General features: G+C 30.5%; 1 protein-coding gene across 1 annotated transcript; it reads right to left on the bottom strand.

The window, feature by feature from the left end:
* Positions 1 to 4420: 4420 nt before the first annotated feature.
* On the bottom strand, positions 4421 to 9402 carry LOC112517302 (transcription factor bHLH68-like). The gene is made up of 7 exons (XM_025124692.1): positions 9146 to 9402; positions 8225 to 8543; positions 7074 to 7151; positions 6097 to 6162; positions 5406 to 5471; positions 5143 to 5202; positions 4421 to 4717 (listed from the first exon to the last, which is right to left on the bottom strand). Exons 1-7 carry the CDS (start codon positions 9400 to 9402, stop codon positions 4586 to 4588), a joined length of 978 nt encoding a protein of 325 aa, XP_024980460.1. The 3' UTR covers positions 4421 to 4585.
* Positions 9403 to 13614: the final 4212 nt, after the last annotated feature.

Raw genomic sequence — 13614 nt, 5'->3', positions numbered from 1 at the left:
CGAACAAACGAACAAACACGAACGGTAAACGAACGAAAATCTTTGTGTTCGTCTTCGTTCGTTTAGAAATAAGGTGTGTTCGTGTTCGTTTATGTTTGTTCGTTAACATGCTAAACGAACGTAAACAAACGAACATAAACAAACGGGCTAAACCAACGTAAACGAACATAAATAAATATTATTTGAATTCAAAGTAAATAAATAAAAGATTATATATTAAATTTAATATATAAACAAACATAAACGAACGAATATAAACGAACGTAAACGAACGGTAAATGAACGAACGTAAACGAACGGTAAATGAACGAACGTAAACGAACGGTAAATGAACGAACGTTCACGAACATAAATGAACGAACGTAAACGAACGGTAAATAAACGAACGGTAAATGAACGAACGTTCACGAACATAAATGAACGAACGAGACTCTTGTTCATATTCGTTCGTTTAACTAAACGAACAAAAAAATGTGTTCATATTCATTCATTTATTAAATAAACAAACATAAACGAACTTTCCGCCGAACGGTTCATGAACGGTTCGCTGAACGTTCGGTTCGTTTACAGTCCTAATTATGGTAGGAAAAATATTTTTTTGTTCCACTCAATTAACCAAAACCAAACTACAAACCCAACCCAATCCAGTTGAACCGAACAGAATAAAAAGTTGGATGTAAAAAGTGAGTCCGATTGTATTCAGAACATTTACTGGCACATTCCGGTTTGGGTTCGGTACTCAAAAAGGGTAACTCGAGCTTAGAAATGTACAAAAAAGCCCAAGCCCGAAGTCTTATTCGAATTCGACCCAAAAGCCCATGTTTAGTGATCCCGAAACCTGCTCCAGACTAGCGGACTTCAAAGCCAGATCGAGCCAAAATTTTGGGGACAAGTCTGGGTCTAGACCCAGTTCCAAAAAGCCTCACCATAACAAAATCGAGTTTATAGGATACTAATAGACATTTGTGTGTCATGTAGTGTTGTAATAAGTTTATAGGATACTTTTGTGTGTTTTAGCAAACTTTTTATGTCACTTTTGAAACAAAATGTCTTATTAGCCATTTTATATGATACTTTGAAAAGTTTCTATAAACATATCTTTTTATACGACACTTGTTTTATAAAACACTTATTCAAAGTGTCTTATAAAAAGAGCTAAAAGTGTCCTTAATTTTGTTTTTTGAACTTATTACAATACCTTTAGATATAATACACATATATTTAGTCTTATAAATTTAAGTCCGGTAAATATTTTTTATATAAAAATATAATTTCTTATTAAAAAAAGAATGATCCTTCTTTACGTTTGACTTCAAAATGGAATCACCAAAACTTGTACCAAATCGTTCCCATGTGCTCAAACTATAGAATCCCAACAAGTTCTTGTGTGCTATTTTTTATGAAATTATATTATTGGATGAATTAATTAACAATATCTATATATACTATATTATAAAGCAATTGACAAAAACTCTTAAAAACCATCTTTTATGCATGAAGTACTGATTATTGATATATGTTACTTAAAATTCAAGATTACAAGTAACTATAGCATAATTACAATTTATTAAGCTTTATATTTGAATTCGTGTAACTAACTCTAGATAAGTATAATCAAATACATGATAAAATTCTCATTTTAAATATATATAAAATATAATTAGGATAATTATTGAGTTCTAACAGAATATTTAGTTATTATCTTTATAAAAATTATATTATTAAACCAAAAACAAATTACTTCGTCATTAAACCTAAATTAAATTAAAATAAAAAAATGGAATTAAAGAAATTACACAAAAAATGAGAACTTTTGTATTTTTCTTAATTTTTTTTTATATCTTTAAAGATATATTTTACAAAAACATTATCGCTTGCTTACAACTACATAAATTCATATTGTAATATCGAAGATGACCAAAAAAATAAAATAAAACATTAAAATCGAGGTATATATCGCTGCATTGTGCGTGTACCCTTCTAGTCATTAATAAAAATCATTATCATTGGCTCTAAATTAATCTATTTGTTTTCTTAATTTATAAAGATTAATCAACCATAAAGTAAGGCTAGATTTTAGTGCATCTCTAACTGATTCTTTAAAACAGATTAATTAAGGCATTTCCAACTGATTCTTTAAAATAGAGAAAATACAGATTATGTTCTCTATTTTACTATAAAAGATTCATTATATCGTTCTCTAAAATAGAAAAACAAAAGAAACTCTAAGTTTTGAGAATTCTCTAAAACTTTATTTTAGGAGAAAATATGATTTTTTTTATTTCCATCAATGAGATTAAATTATATTTATTTTATATAGTTTTTTAAGAGATCGGGAAATTGGGATGATAAAATCGTAAAATATTTTAATAATATAATTAATGTTGAAATCTTCAAAATAGAAAATCTGTTGGATTTGAATGTAATTTTTTTAGAGAATTGACTTTTGACCTTAGAGAAATTATAGAATCTATTGGAGATGCTTTAAGATATAAAATATTTATTATAACAGAAAATATATTTAAAATATATACTACTTCTGGGGCTTGATCATTTGGGAAATCTATAAAATTGTGAGATCTATTCTAGTCCACTAATTTGATTTACTAAATTAATTTATTAATTAAACATAAATGATTAATTTCAGACCATACCGTCTTTTTATGGTCCGGTTTAATCGGTTTGTAACTTGCTTCCAAATCGTATGGTTTAGATTTTTTCTAAACTGCCATTGTTTTTTTTGGTTTGTGGTTTAGAGATTAAAGGTCTAAACAGGACTGTGAACACCCCTATATTATAGTCTACTCATTTGATTTACTAATTAAACATAAAAGGTTAATTTAGTAATTTAATATGATGACAACTCATCAAACTATTTTTTTATGAAAGTCAATTATCTATACTATATTATAAAGTATTTGACAAAAATTCTTAAAAACCGTTTTTTATACATGAAGTACTGTTTATTGATGCATATTACATAAAATTCAATATTACAAGTAAATTGTGTGTAAGTACAATTTATTAAAGCTTCATGTTTGAATTCGTGTAACTAAGGGGGTGTTTAGGATTAGTTATAAAAGTTGTTTTTTAACTTTTTCAGTCTGACACCGGTGATAAGTTGTTTTCTGGTGTTTGGATAAGAAAAAAAACTGCTTATACCGATGCCAAACTGGTAATAAGCTGTTTTTGATAAGTTAATCTTTCATGACTTATGAAAAACTGTTTATTACCAGTTTACAATTTTAACCGTGTTTTATTTAATTGCGGTTTGATACCACATAAGTTAATAAGCACTTTTACAAAAAAACATAAGTTGATTTAAATAAGCAATCCCAAACACTCCCTAATTGCGGATAAACATAATCAAATAGAGGATAAACATCTTATTTTAAAAGATAAAATATAGTTAGGATAATTATTGAGTTGTAACAAAATAATTAACTATTATCTTTATAAAAAATTATATTATTAACCAAATATAAATTAGTTTGTTATTGAATCTAAATTAAGTTATAATAAAAAGTTGAATTAAAAAATTACACAAAAAACAAAGAAATTTTAAATAGTTAATCTGATATTAATATCGATATATTTTTGTCAAATTTTTATTATATCTTCAAATTTATATTTTAGTAAAAAATAAAAACATTATCGCCTTTTTAAAACCACATAAGACCATATTATGAGATCGACTGAGATAAAGAATAAAATGAAATATAAAATTAAGATGTATCTCGCTGAATTACGTGAATACCCTTTTAGTTATTATAAATATATATATATGTCTATTTCCTTTCTCAATTTTAATCGCTGATTAATTTTCTCACCTTATCTATCCTTCTCATCTTCATCCAGACAGAAGAATCCAATTGTTTTAGTTACCTATGGGTTATGTGCACAGTATGAACACCCTAAATAAGAAGGATCCAAATAACGAACTTACTGAAAATCAATTGAACTTTTAGTAAATGTGATTCAGCAAGAGAGGAGAGAGAAAATAAGAGATATAAGAGAGAGATTTACAAAGCACCCACAACGTCTTTTATTTAAACCATAAGTGTTGTGTTGTAGTAGTTGAGGCCAAATGAGATGTAATGGAATATCCCATTAACCTTGGATTTGATTTCAGACGTTCACAACAATTAATGTCGTAATAGGTTGCTATTTCATACATTTAACCCTTATAAATTCCGTTAAAGTAGAAATTTTGAAGATCTAAAATATATTCTTCTTACTTCAACAACTGTAAATTAACTAACCATAAGGGTGGTGCCCGATTGTTTTGAGCTTGGACTCCAAAGGTCAAAATTGTCTGATTGGTAATCCCTAATAAAACATATAGCTCCATGAGCAAAAGATCCAGTCACAATGAATCAAAAATATGCACATGGTTTTAGGTACATATACTCTTATATGTACATGATTGCTAAAAATGCAAAAAAGATAATAACATGCTTATAACATAGACAGATAATCATCCTGTCACCAAGAAAACGCATATCATCATGACCAACGTCTCTGTGCAGTCAAATTAAACCTAAACCTAGCTAATGAACTTTGTTGGCTGATCAGATAGTTCCGTTTACAGCTGAAGGTTGTTGGCTGGAGCCCAATAATCGGCGCCGTTGTCACTACCGACTTGCATGGTGCACGATACTGGAACTAGGCATAAGCCAACACTCTTCAAATTCTTCCTTGGTTCTTCATCACAATCCTACACACAAATATATACATACATATATACATGATATACAGCTCGATAAACACATGTCTCATTCATCACTAATTTTTTTCTCACGATAATAAAAATTTCTCATAAAATCAGTCACACACACACACACTCTCTCTCTCTCTCTCATATATATATATATATATGTGTGTGTGTGTGTGTGTGTGAGAGAGAGAGAGAGAGAGAGAGAGGGGGGGGAATTCAATTGCAAACTAGGGAACGAATGAGAGTACAACATGTGTCTCATTCATCACTAATTTTTTTTACAACATTCATGACTATAAATATTTCGTGAATGTTCGAGACACATGGTGCACTCTTAATTTGTTTCTTAATTTACAACTGAAGTCAGGTTTGTGACCGAACCTATCGAAAATGTCGAAAATTTTGTATAAGATACATATACTTACAGAGTGTTTTTGGGGTGTCATGTTTGCTAATTGAATCCCAAAGTATGGTAAGCTGAGTGCCTAAAATATTCAACAGGATTTCAAGCGAGAACAATAATAAAATTAAAAAAACGTGTAAACAACTAAATCATGTGTAAAATCATCGCCTAACGGTCAACAGATGACGTAGCCTGCAACCTAAGCTTAATCCTGTGAATCATATGTGATTTTAGTGTAAAACTACATATGATTCTATATTTTCTGTTGAAAATAAAGAAAATAACCTGAATTTGAGCTTCAAGGAATTTTATGTAACCCATAACTTCTAATAATACAGAAGCAGTGTCCGTCTGTATACCAAACATAAACTGTTATAATCAAGTAAATTACGAGAGATATATCAGTATATAAGACAAAAACAACTTATCGTTTATACATGGTTAACTTTTGGAATTTTCTTTCTTTTCAAAATGTGAAGTGATGGGCTTGAAAACGAGTGAGCAAGAATCGATCTAGACAGATAATAATGAACACGCGTATAATCAGAATCAGATATATTTAATTGGGTTTTCAGTTATTGATTCGTTTGAATACGAAAACAGAATTGCGACGTCGTTTTAAATTTTTGTTTTTCCACTTAAAACTATCTAAATGTATATTCTACTTTCAGATTTTTTTTAATTTGGAAATTTTCGGTTAATTCAGATATAACCGATTAGAATTGTCCTATTTTTTTACTGAATCAAACATAAGAGACTGATAAGAAATATTTTTTTTATTAGCCTCGATATCCAACCCGCTTTGCGAGCCGACTAATCCCAGGCCCGGAGTCACCGCATTTGAACCCCCGTGGCAACAAGGGGATTTTTGTTCCTCCTTGGATTTGAACCTGGAACTCCTGGCATTTTTGACCTTTAAAGTCAAGTTCAAACCAATCAGACATCACCCTTGCATGAAGTTAAAAACAGAAGTTACCTTTCCAAATGGGGAAACCATTTGGTGAAGTGCTGTTATTCTGTCTCCTAATTTTTCTTTCTTTACCTGTTTAATTTACATTATAATTAAACAAATTAATAATATTATAATTAAAACTGTAATAATTAAGGGTTGTTTATCAAACGTTTACTGATAAAAATACCATCTGCATTTACCTTGTCGGGTAACATTCTTGGTCATCAAAACGAACTGTTGGTAAACATCTCTTACCTAGTAAAAGCTAACCAGGTAAAAGTTTTTTTCATTTACTATGCCTCGTAGCCGGTAGAGTTTTTGTCATTGTCATGTTCACCCGATAAGGTAACACTACATCAAAATTGGTTTTATAGGACGACTAAAATGTTAAGCATTCGAATTAGTTTGTTAGATTAAGCCAAAATGTGTCTATCTAAAAGTATTGCAATAAGTTTAAAGGGTACTTTTAGACGTTTCAACAAGTTTTTTAAGACACTTTTAAAATAAAGTGCAGTATTAGCAATTTTATATAATACTATTTGTCTATTTCAAAAAGTGTCATATAAAAAGATGAGTTTATATCACACTACTCAAAAGTGTGTTATAGAAGGGTAAATTGCATGAAAAAGTAACGACTTTAACTTGATTCTTTTTTTGAGTAACGTACTAAACTTACATTTTGGTACCTAAGATGTAAAGTTTTAAAATTTTAAGTACCTGGGTAACGGGTTGAAACATTAGTTAACCGGTTATCATGTTGATGTGCCGAGTGATGTGGTATCCGGTTAATGCTTCAGCAAATAATACTGAACTGGATACCACATCACTCGTCACATCAACATGGTAACCGGTTAATGCTTCAACCGATGTTACTTAGGTACTTAAATGTTTAAAACTTTACATCTTGAATATTAAAATAGAATAGACATCCTATAAAGCCAATTTTGTTACAGGTTTATAATAAAGGTGGAAAAAAAGGGGGATAAAATGAAAGAAATCACCTTAAATGTAGATTGGGTTGAAGAAGGTGGTTCAACTTTTGCTTTCTTGCTTGACCCACCACTACCACTGCAATTGCTCTTCATCATAATAATTCAAATTAAAAAAAAATGGAAAAATTAACATAAAAATACCAAAAAAAAAAAAAAAAACTCTAATTAATTTAACACTACCACTTACTTACCGTGTAAGACTTTAATCCACCAAAAATGGCATTGTATGCAACAATTTACAGAGTAAGTGTTTACCATGGTAAGAATCGTCGTTCTCATTTACCGGGTAAGACTCTCGGTCCTTGTCTCCCTCTTACCGGGTAAGATTTCTGGTCCTTATTATATTCATCCGGTAAAGTAATATGACTTGGTAAGCGCTTACCCGGGCAAACGTTTGGTAAACGACCCCTTAATTAATTTCATCTTATAACTCATTAGTTCCTTTCTTGCTTGGTTCACATTCTTTCATTTTGCTTACATGTATTACGGTCCGTTAGTCAAGATTGAAATAGCGATTTTAGCGTTTGAAATGACGTTAAGACGTTGATTAAGTTACTTATTAAGGACTTAATAAACCACAAGTTACCATTAGGGTTTCTGCTAGTTTTATTCCTAATTGTAATCATCACTTGCGTTGAGGAGAAATCTTTTACAAACTCGACCATTATTACAAACCATACAAATTAACCAATTTGAAATATTTATAAAAATTAGAAGCGTTTATTCATTATGATTTTCACGGTGTCAACATGTGTGAAACGTTCAGAACTGTTTTATGTGTGTGAAAAAACAAGAATCGTCAACGTTTTACATATAAAACAACACTGTATATATACCAATTTTCTCATAAATCTAAAAATTCCAATTTAAGGGGTGCTTGGGATTGCTTATTTAAAACAACTTATGCTTTTCTACAAAAACACTTATCAACTTATTATAAGTCAGAAGGGTTTAACTTCTTCAAAAACTTCTTATTACTGGTTTGGCACCGGTATAAGTTGTTTATCCAAACACTCAAAAGTGCTTATCACCGGTGTCACCAGAATAAGTCAATAAATTGTTTCCATAAGCAATCCCAAACACCCAGTTTCATAAGAATAATTTGCCAAAAGATTGGTAATCATTGAGCTTCGGAACCGATAAGATCAAGAACTAATTACCTCGGAAGACCCATGATCAGCTGCAGATCTTCCATCTGTTTTGTTTCTGGTGATAAGACAAGAATTAGGGCACAAAGATTGGATCATCTGATCAGACCAATTTGCTGGTTTTACACCTCCAAATTCATCGTCATCTTCCCCATATCCATATCTATCAAAAGAAGCTTCCTGTTTCACCACCATGGAAGAACCACCATTTGCAGAAAGCTTCCGATCATCATCATGCAACACTTGTTCTTCCCAGTTCTCCAGTTTCTTCACTTTCTGCATTTGGGTCAAACCCAGTTTATCATCTTCTTCATCCCCCACCAATCCACTCCTACACAAATTAACACAAGTTTATACTCAAATTTGCATGTTATATACATATATATATATACATATATACATATATACATATATATATGTATATGTGTATATAGGGTTGGGTTTACGTCAGGATGTTTTTGTGAGATCCATGAGACCACTTTTTTACACTTGAAACTTCAAAGCAAAACATTATGAGGGTAAAAGAAAAATCCGAACCTTCACAGTGTTTTGTTTTGAAGTTTCACGTGTAAAAAAGTGGTCTCGCAGGTCTCATGAAAACAGGGTGATCTCACGTGATCCCAAGTCTATGTATATATATATATATAGAGGGAGGTTAAGAGAAAACCAGAAAAATGAAAGATTGAAGGACACTGTGGTAACGACGGTATGTACATATGCATACAAGTAATTAAAATTGTTTCTTGGTTTTTATGCACATGAAGAAATTGCTTGCAAATTACTTGTATGCACATTTGCATTTACCGTCCAGATGAATGATACCAAGGTGTTCCTCATTTTTTTCATTTTTTTCACGGTTTTTCCTTATCCTTACCCTATACTGTGTGTGAAAGTGTGTGTGTGTGTGAGAGAGAGAGAGGGGGGAGGGTTTACATGAGCAATTGGCTAAGTGAAGAATCTTGGAATTCTTGATTATTATGATGATCATGGTGCCATGAAAGCAATGAAGGTGGTGGTTCATTTTGGGGAAGGAAGAAATGGGGTGGTGGCGACACCTTAGCCAAGTGGTTCGAAGGAGGAGGTGTGGTGGCGGTCAGCTGACTCCACCGCCGGTTAGGGTTGTTGCCGGCGGCGGCCACCGCCAGCAATTGTTGCATCGGCGAAGTTTGCAAGACATTATCTCCATTCATCTCCCTTGGCTAGATCTCAAAAACAAACAAAGATTCAATCTTTTTGCTACCAAATTGATTTGTATTTTTCTTGGAACCTTTTATGTGTGTTTTTTTATGCCTCTCTTTTTTAGCTTTTCTTTTCTTTTTTATTTTTTAATTTAAAAAAATAATAATTCACTTTTTCTCTTTACTTTTGCTTTATAGGAGGAAAAGGGTGGTGTCAAATTGCCGTTACAATTTTTCTTTTTGAAGTATATAATATTTAAATACGGAAAATGTAACAAAAAAGAACTTGCACATTCTTCTTATTTTTTGTAAGGTTTGAACCTCTGACCTTTTAGAAGGCTAAAATAATACTGTTAGGCCAAAGACCCTTTGGTTAGCTGATACGATTTCATTGATAACATTTACATCAATTCATGATGTATGGAAAGAATCATAATCTCTTGTGAATTTTGTGATTGTTTAGAAATATTTGAATTTTAGATAAATATTGTTATTAAATAATGTGTATGTGATGATCGGGTCTGTTTGTTGAACTTAAACGAGGAATAAAAATCCCCTTGTGGTTACGGAGGTTCAAATGCGGTGACTCCGGGCTATCTGCAAAGCAGATGGTCGCCTGAGATTAGTCGACTCGCATAGCGGGTTGGATATCTAGGTTAATAAAAAAAAGCATGCATAAATTTTTATACGGATTTCTGTTTCGGGTCCATAATACGTTGATTCATAGCTTGGAAGCATATAAGATTTTCTGACCCTAAAAATGTCGTTTGGGCAGGTTTTGAGACACTTATGTATTTTCACTACTAAAAAGTGATTTTTAGCTACGCGCCTTTAACGATGACATATTTTAGCAAGAAGCTATTACGACGACATGTCGTCTGTATAAACTGTTTGTGATGATAAATTGACTTTTAGTGACGACATTTTCATTAATTTCCATCCAAATTCCGAGTTCTCTTTGAATTCGGGTTTGAGCCTAAAGTTTGCATTAATTAGTTGAATCAACAAGCTTTAGAAGAGGTGATTCTTAGGTATTCTCAGAATCAACTGGATTATTCGACCATCATACGTCACATCTGTCTGAGTCAATTATTATATCTGATTTGAAATGCATGAAGTAATTAACCTAGTGTTCGTTATATCAAATCACGATATGAAATTTGATAAATAGTTTAGTAAAGTTATTGAACGAATGACTGTCTGTTAAATATCTAAAATATAAGCAATTATATAGTGAAAACTTTTCAAACGAGTTTAGGGGACGTCTACTAAACTCTTACCTGATAAGTGTTTACCGGGTAATTTTCTTTATTTGATGAACATAACAAGGGTCAAAAATCTTACCCGGTAAGAGCAATGATAAAGATGGAGAGTCTTACTAGGTAAGTGAGGGTGCCGACTCTTACCCGGGTAAGTGCTTACCGGATAAATTGTTGGATACGATATCATTTTAATGTACTACAATCTTACCACGTAAAATAAATTATAGTATTGACTTCTAATGGTAAGTACTTATTGGTTAAGCATTTAGGTAAACGGCACATAAGACTCGTGGTCCTTGTCTCGCTCTTACTGGGTAAGATTATTGCTCCTTACCATATTCATCCGGTAAGGTAATGTCAGGTAAGCGTTTAGTAAACGGCCCTAACTTTTTGAAATAAATGTAACCATTTCTTTTACCAGTACGTTATCCTGAAATTCAGGGGTAAATTCCCGGTCGAGCTAGTAATTAAGATTAGTTTGTAACTTTAAACCAAATTTATTAAACTTGTTAACTCGGTCGAAACAAGTCAAATACCATCCATATCCTGATTCAGCCAATTTGATTGTTTGAACGGATTTCTTGTTTTTAAGTTTTCGTGTAAAAAACGCATGTAACGAATAAATCGTAAACATGTACATCTATGATTTAACCCTTCAAAAGTACAGAAATACACTAAAATCACTTCAAACCATTTACAAATACATTGAATCACTCATGTCTACAAAACAAAAATAGAACTCACGTTAAAGAGATAACTGTTTTGTTTATGGTAATCGTGAGATCCAATGGGAACCACTCATTTGAGATATTTAAGTATATATTTTTTTAAATAAGCTAAAAGGGTAATATAGTAATTCTATTTTTGACAACTAATCAAAATATTTAATTAAATTTTTTAGAAGGAAATAATTTTGGTAAAATTAGTTACCTTGTATATCAATTACCTAATATACATCGTATTTTAAAGACGTTTGTGAATCAAAGTGTACCCCATAGTGATAACATTCAGAATGTTTCACGTGTATTTCAATGTATTTTCTTTGTTTTATGAAATGTATCATAATGTGCATTTTTGTTGCTTTACAAATGATATCACATTGTGCATCTTGTATTTATAGCAAAAGACAAACGCTACCTGGTCCTAACAGGAATTTGATCTTATATAGGGGTCGTATTGGTCCTCTAATACCTTAGTCTGACCATGGTCCATCCCTTGACATTCAGTTAGTCGTCGTTTAGGATACGTTTCAAAATAATTCATCCTAGTAGGGTTCATTTGACTCGATCTAAGGTTATTCAAATATATATGATAAATTGCATGAAAAAGTAATGTGCTTTAACTTGATTCCTATTTTGGATAACGTATTTACAAAACTTATATTTTGGTACCTAAGATGTAAAATTTTAAATATTTAAGTACCCGGATAACCGGTTGAAGCATTAACCGGCTATCATGCTGATGTGGTATCCAACTCAGTATTATTTGTTGACGTGGTTAGCGACATGGATTTGTTTAATCTAAAATTAGTCTTTTTAATCTAGAATTAGTCTTCAACCAGTTATCCAGATATTTAATGTTTAAAAATTTACATTTTAGGTACCAAAATTAAAGTTTTAAAAGGTCCAGACCTCCAACAAATTCTAATAACGATGGCTATATACAACAACGATTATAATAAACATCAAGAAAAATATTTTAGGGTCTGTATATGTTAAGAAATATGCAACTAGGCTGGATCATCAGTTCACTTCGGTCATACTTCCAAATGGGTAAGCCGGGTCGGTTATTAAAAAAAAAAAAAACGGATCCAAAATTTTTTTCAAACCGTGACATCATTTAGCTAAGAAAATGACATCAACATGATTCAAACTTAAGTCTGAGATAGAATAAAAGTCTTGCAAACCAACTATACTAAATAACCAGATATATACTTATGAGTAAACAAGATTGCTGTTTATCAAGTTGAAATTTTGAATTGAACGGAAAACTGAAACACATAGTTTATACCGGTGCCAAATCGGTAATAAGAAGTTTTTGAAGAAACTAAACTATTATAACTTATAATAAGTTGATAAAGACTTTTGTAAAAAAACATAAATTATTTTAAATAAACAATCCCAAACACCGCTATTAATTTCAAAGTGTAAAAGATAAAGTAAGACCATCCGTTGAACAAGAATTAACTTTAATTTTAATATAAATATAAATATTTGGATTAATGTTTCAAAATCTATGATTATTGTGTCTTCCGGACACAAGGGGACATATCACATCATCGTAACTTCAAATCAAAGAAATCGTGTGTCTTTATTATAATTCAGAATCTTTTAGATGCATTAAATTCATTTTTATATATTAAAAGAATACTCAGTGATATATATCTTGATTTTAATGTTTGTTTTATTTTTTATCTCTGTCGATATAATAGGTTTTTATTTGGTTTGAAAAAACAATATTGTTTTTTGAATAAAATACAAAATTAAAAATATCATAAAAATTATTAGTATCAAATTAACTATTTAAAAGCTTTCAATTCTTGTGTAGTTTTTTTATTTAATTTTTTATTGTAATTTAATTTAGTTTTAATAACAAAGTAATTTATTTTTATTTAATAATTTAATTTTTTTTATAAAAGATAATAATTTATTATTATGTTAGAACTCAATTATTATCCTAACTATTTTATATTTAAAATGAGATGTTGATTATGTATTTGATTATGTTTATCCGCAGTTATTTATACGAAYTCAAACATCGAGCTTTAATAAGTTGTATTTATGCATAATTACTTGTAATCTTGAATTTTAAGTAATATGTATCAATATACAGTACTTTATTCATAACAAAAATATATCGATATTCGTATCAAATTAACTATTTAAAATTCTCATTTTTTATGTAATTTTTTTAATTCAATTTTTTATTATAATTTAATTTAGGTATAATAACGAAGTAATTT

Source organism: Cynara cardunculus (assembly GCF_001531365.2).
Source record: "Cynara cardunculus var. scolymus isolate 2C chromosome LG 8, CcrdV1, whole genome shotgun sequence".
NCBI lineage: Eukaryota > Viridiplantae > Streptophyta > Magnoliopsida > Asterales > Asteraceae > Cynara > Cynara cardunculus.
The sequence above is the reverse complement of the archived record's forward strand: the minus strand, read 5'-3'. Positions and strand labels throughout refer to the sequence as shown.

Excerpts from the sequence above, each read along its gene's own strand:
- LOC112517302 (XM_025124692.1), bottom strand. The coding sequence starts at position 9,402 with ATGAATGGAGATAATGTCTTGCAAACTTCGCCGATGCAACAATTGCTG. Across the intron at positions 6,163-7,073 it reads CAACCCAATCTACATTTAAG|GTAAAGAAAGAAAAATTAGG; the intron begins GTGATTTCTTTC and ends TAAATTAAACAG. Across the intron at positions 4,718-5,142 it reads TGACACCCCAAAAACACTCT|GATTGTGATGAAGAACCAAG; the intron begins GTAAGTATATGT and ends ATTTGTGTGTAG.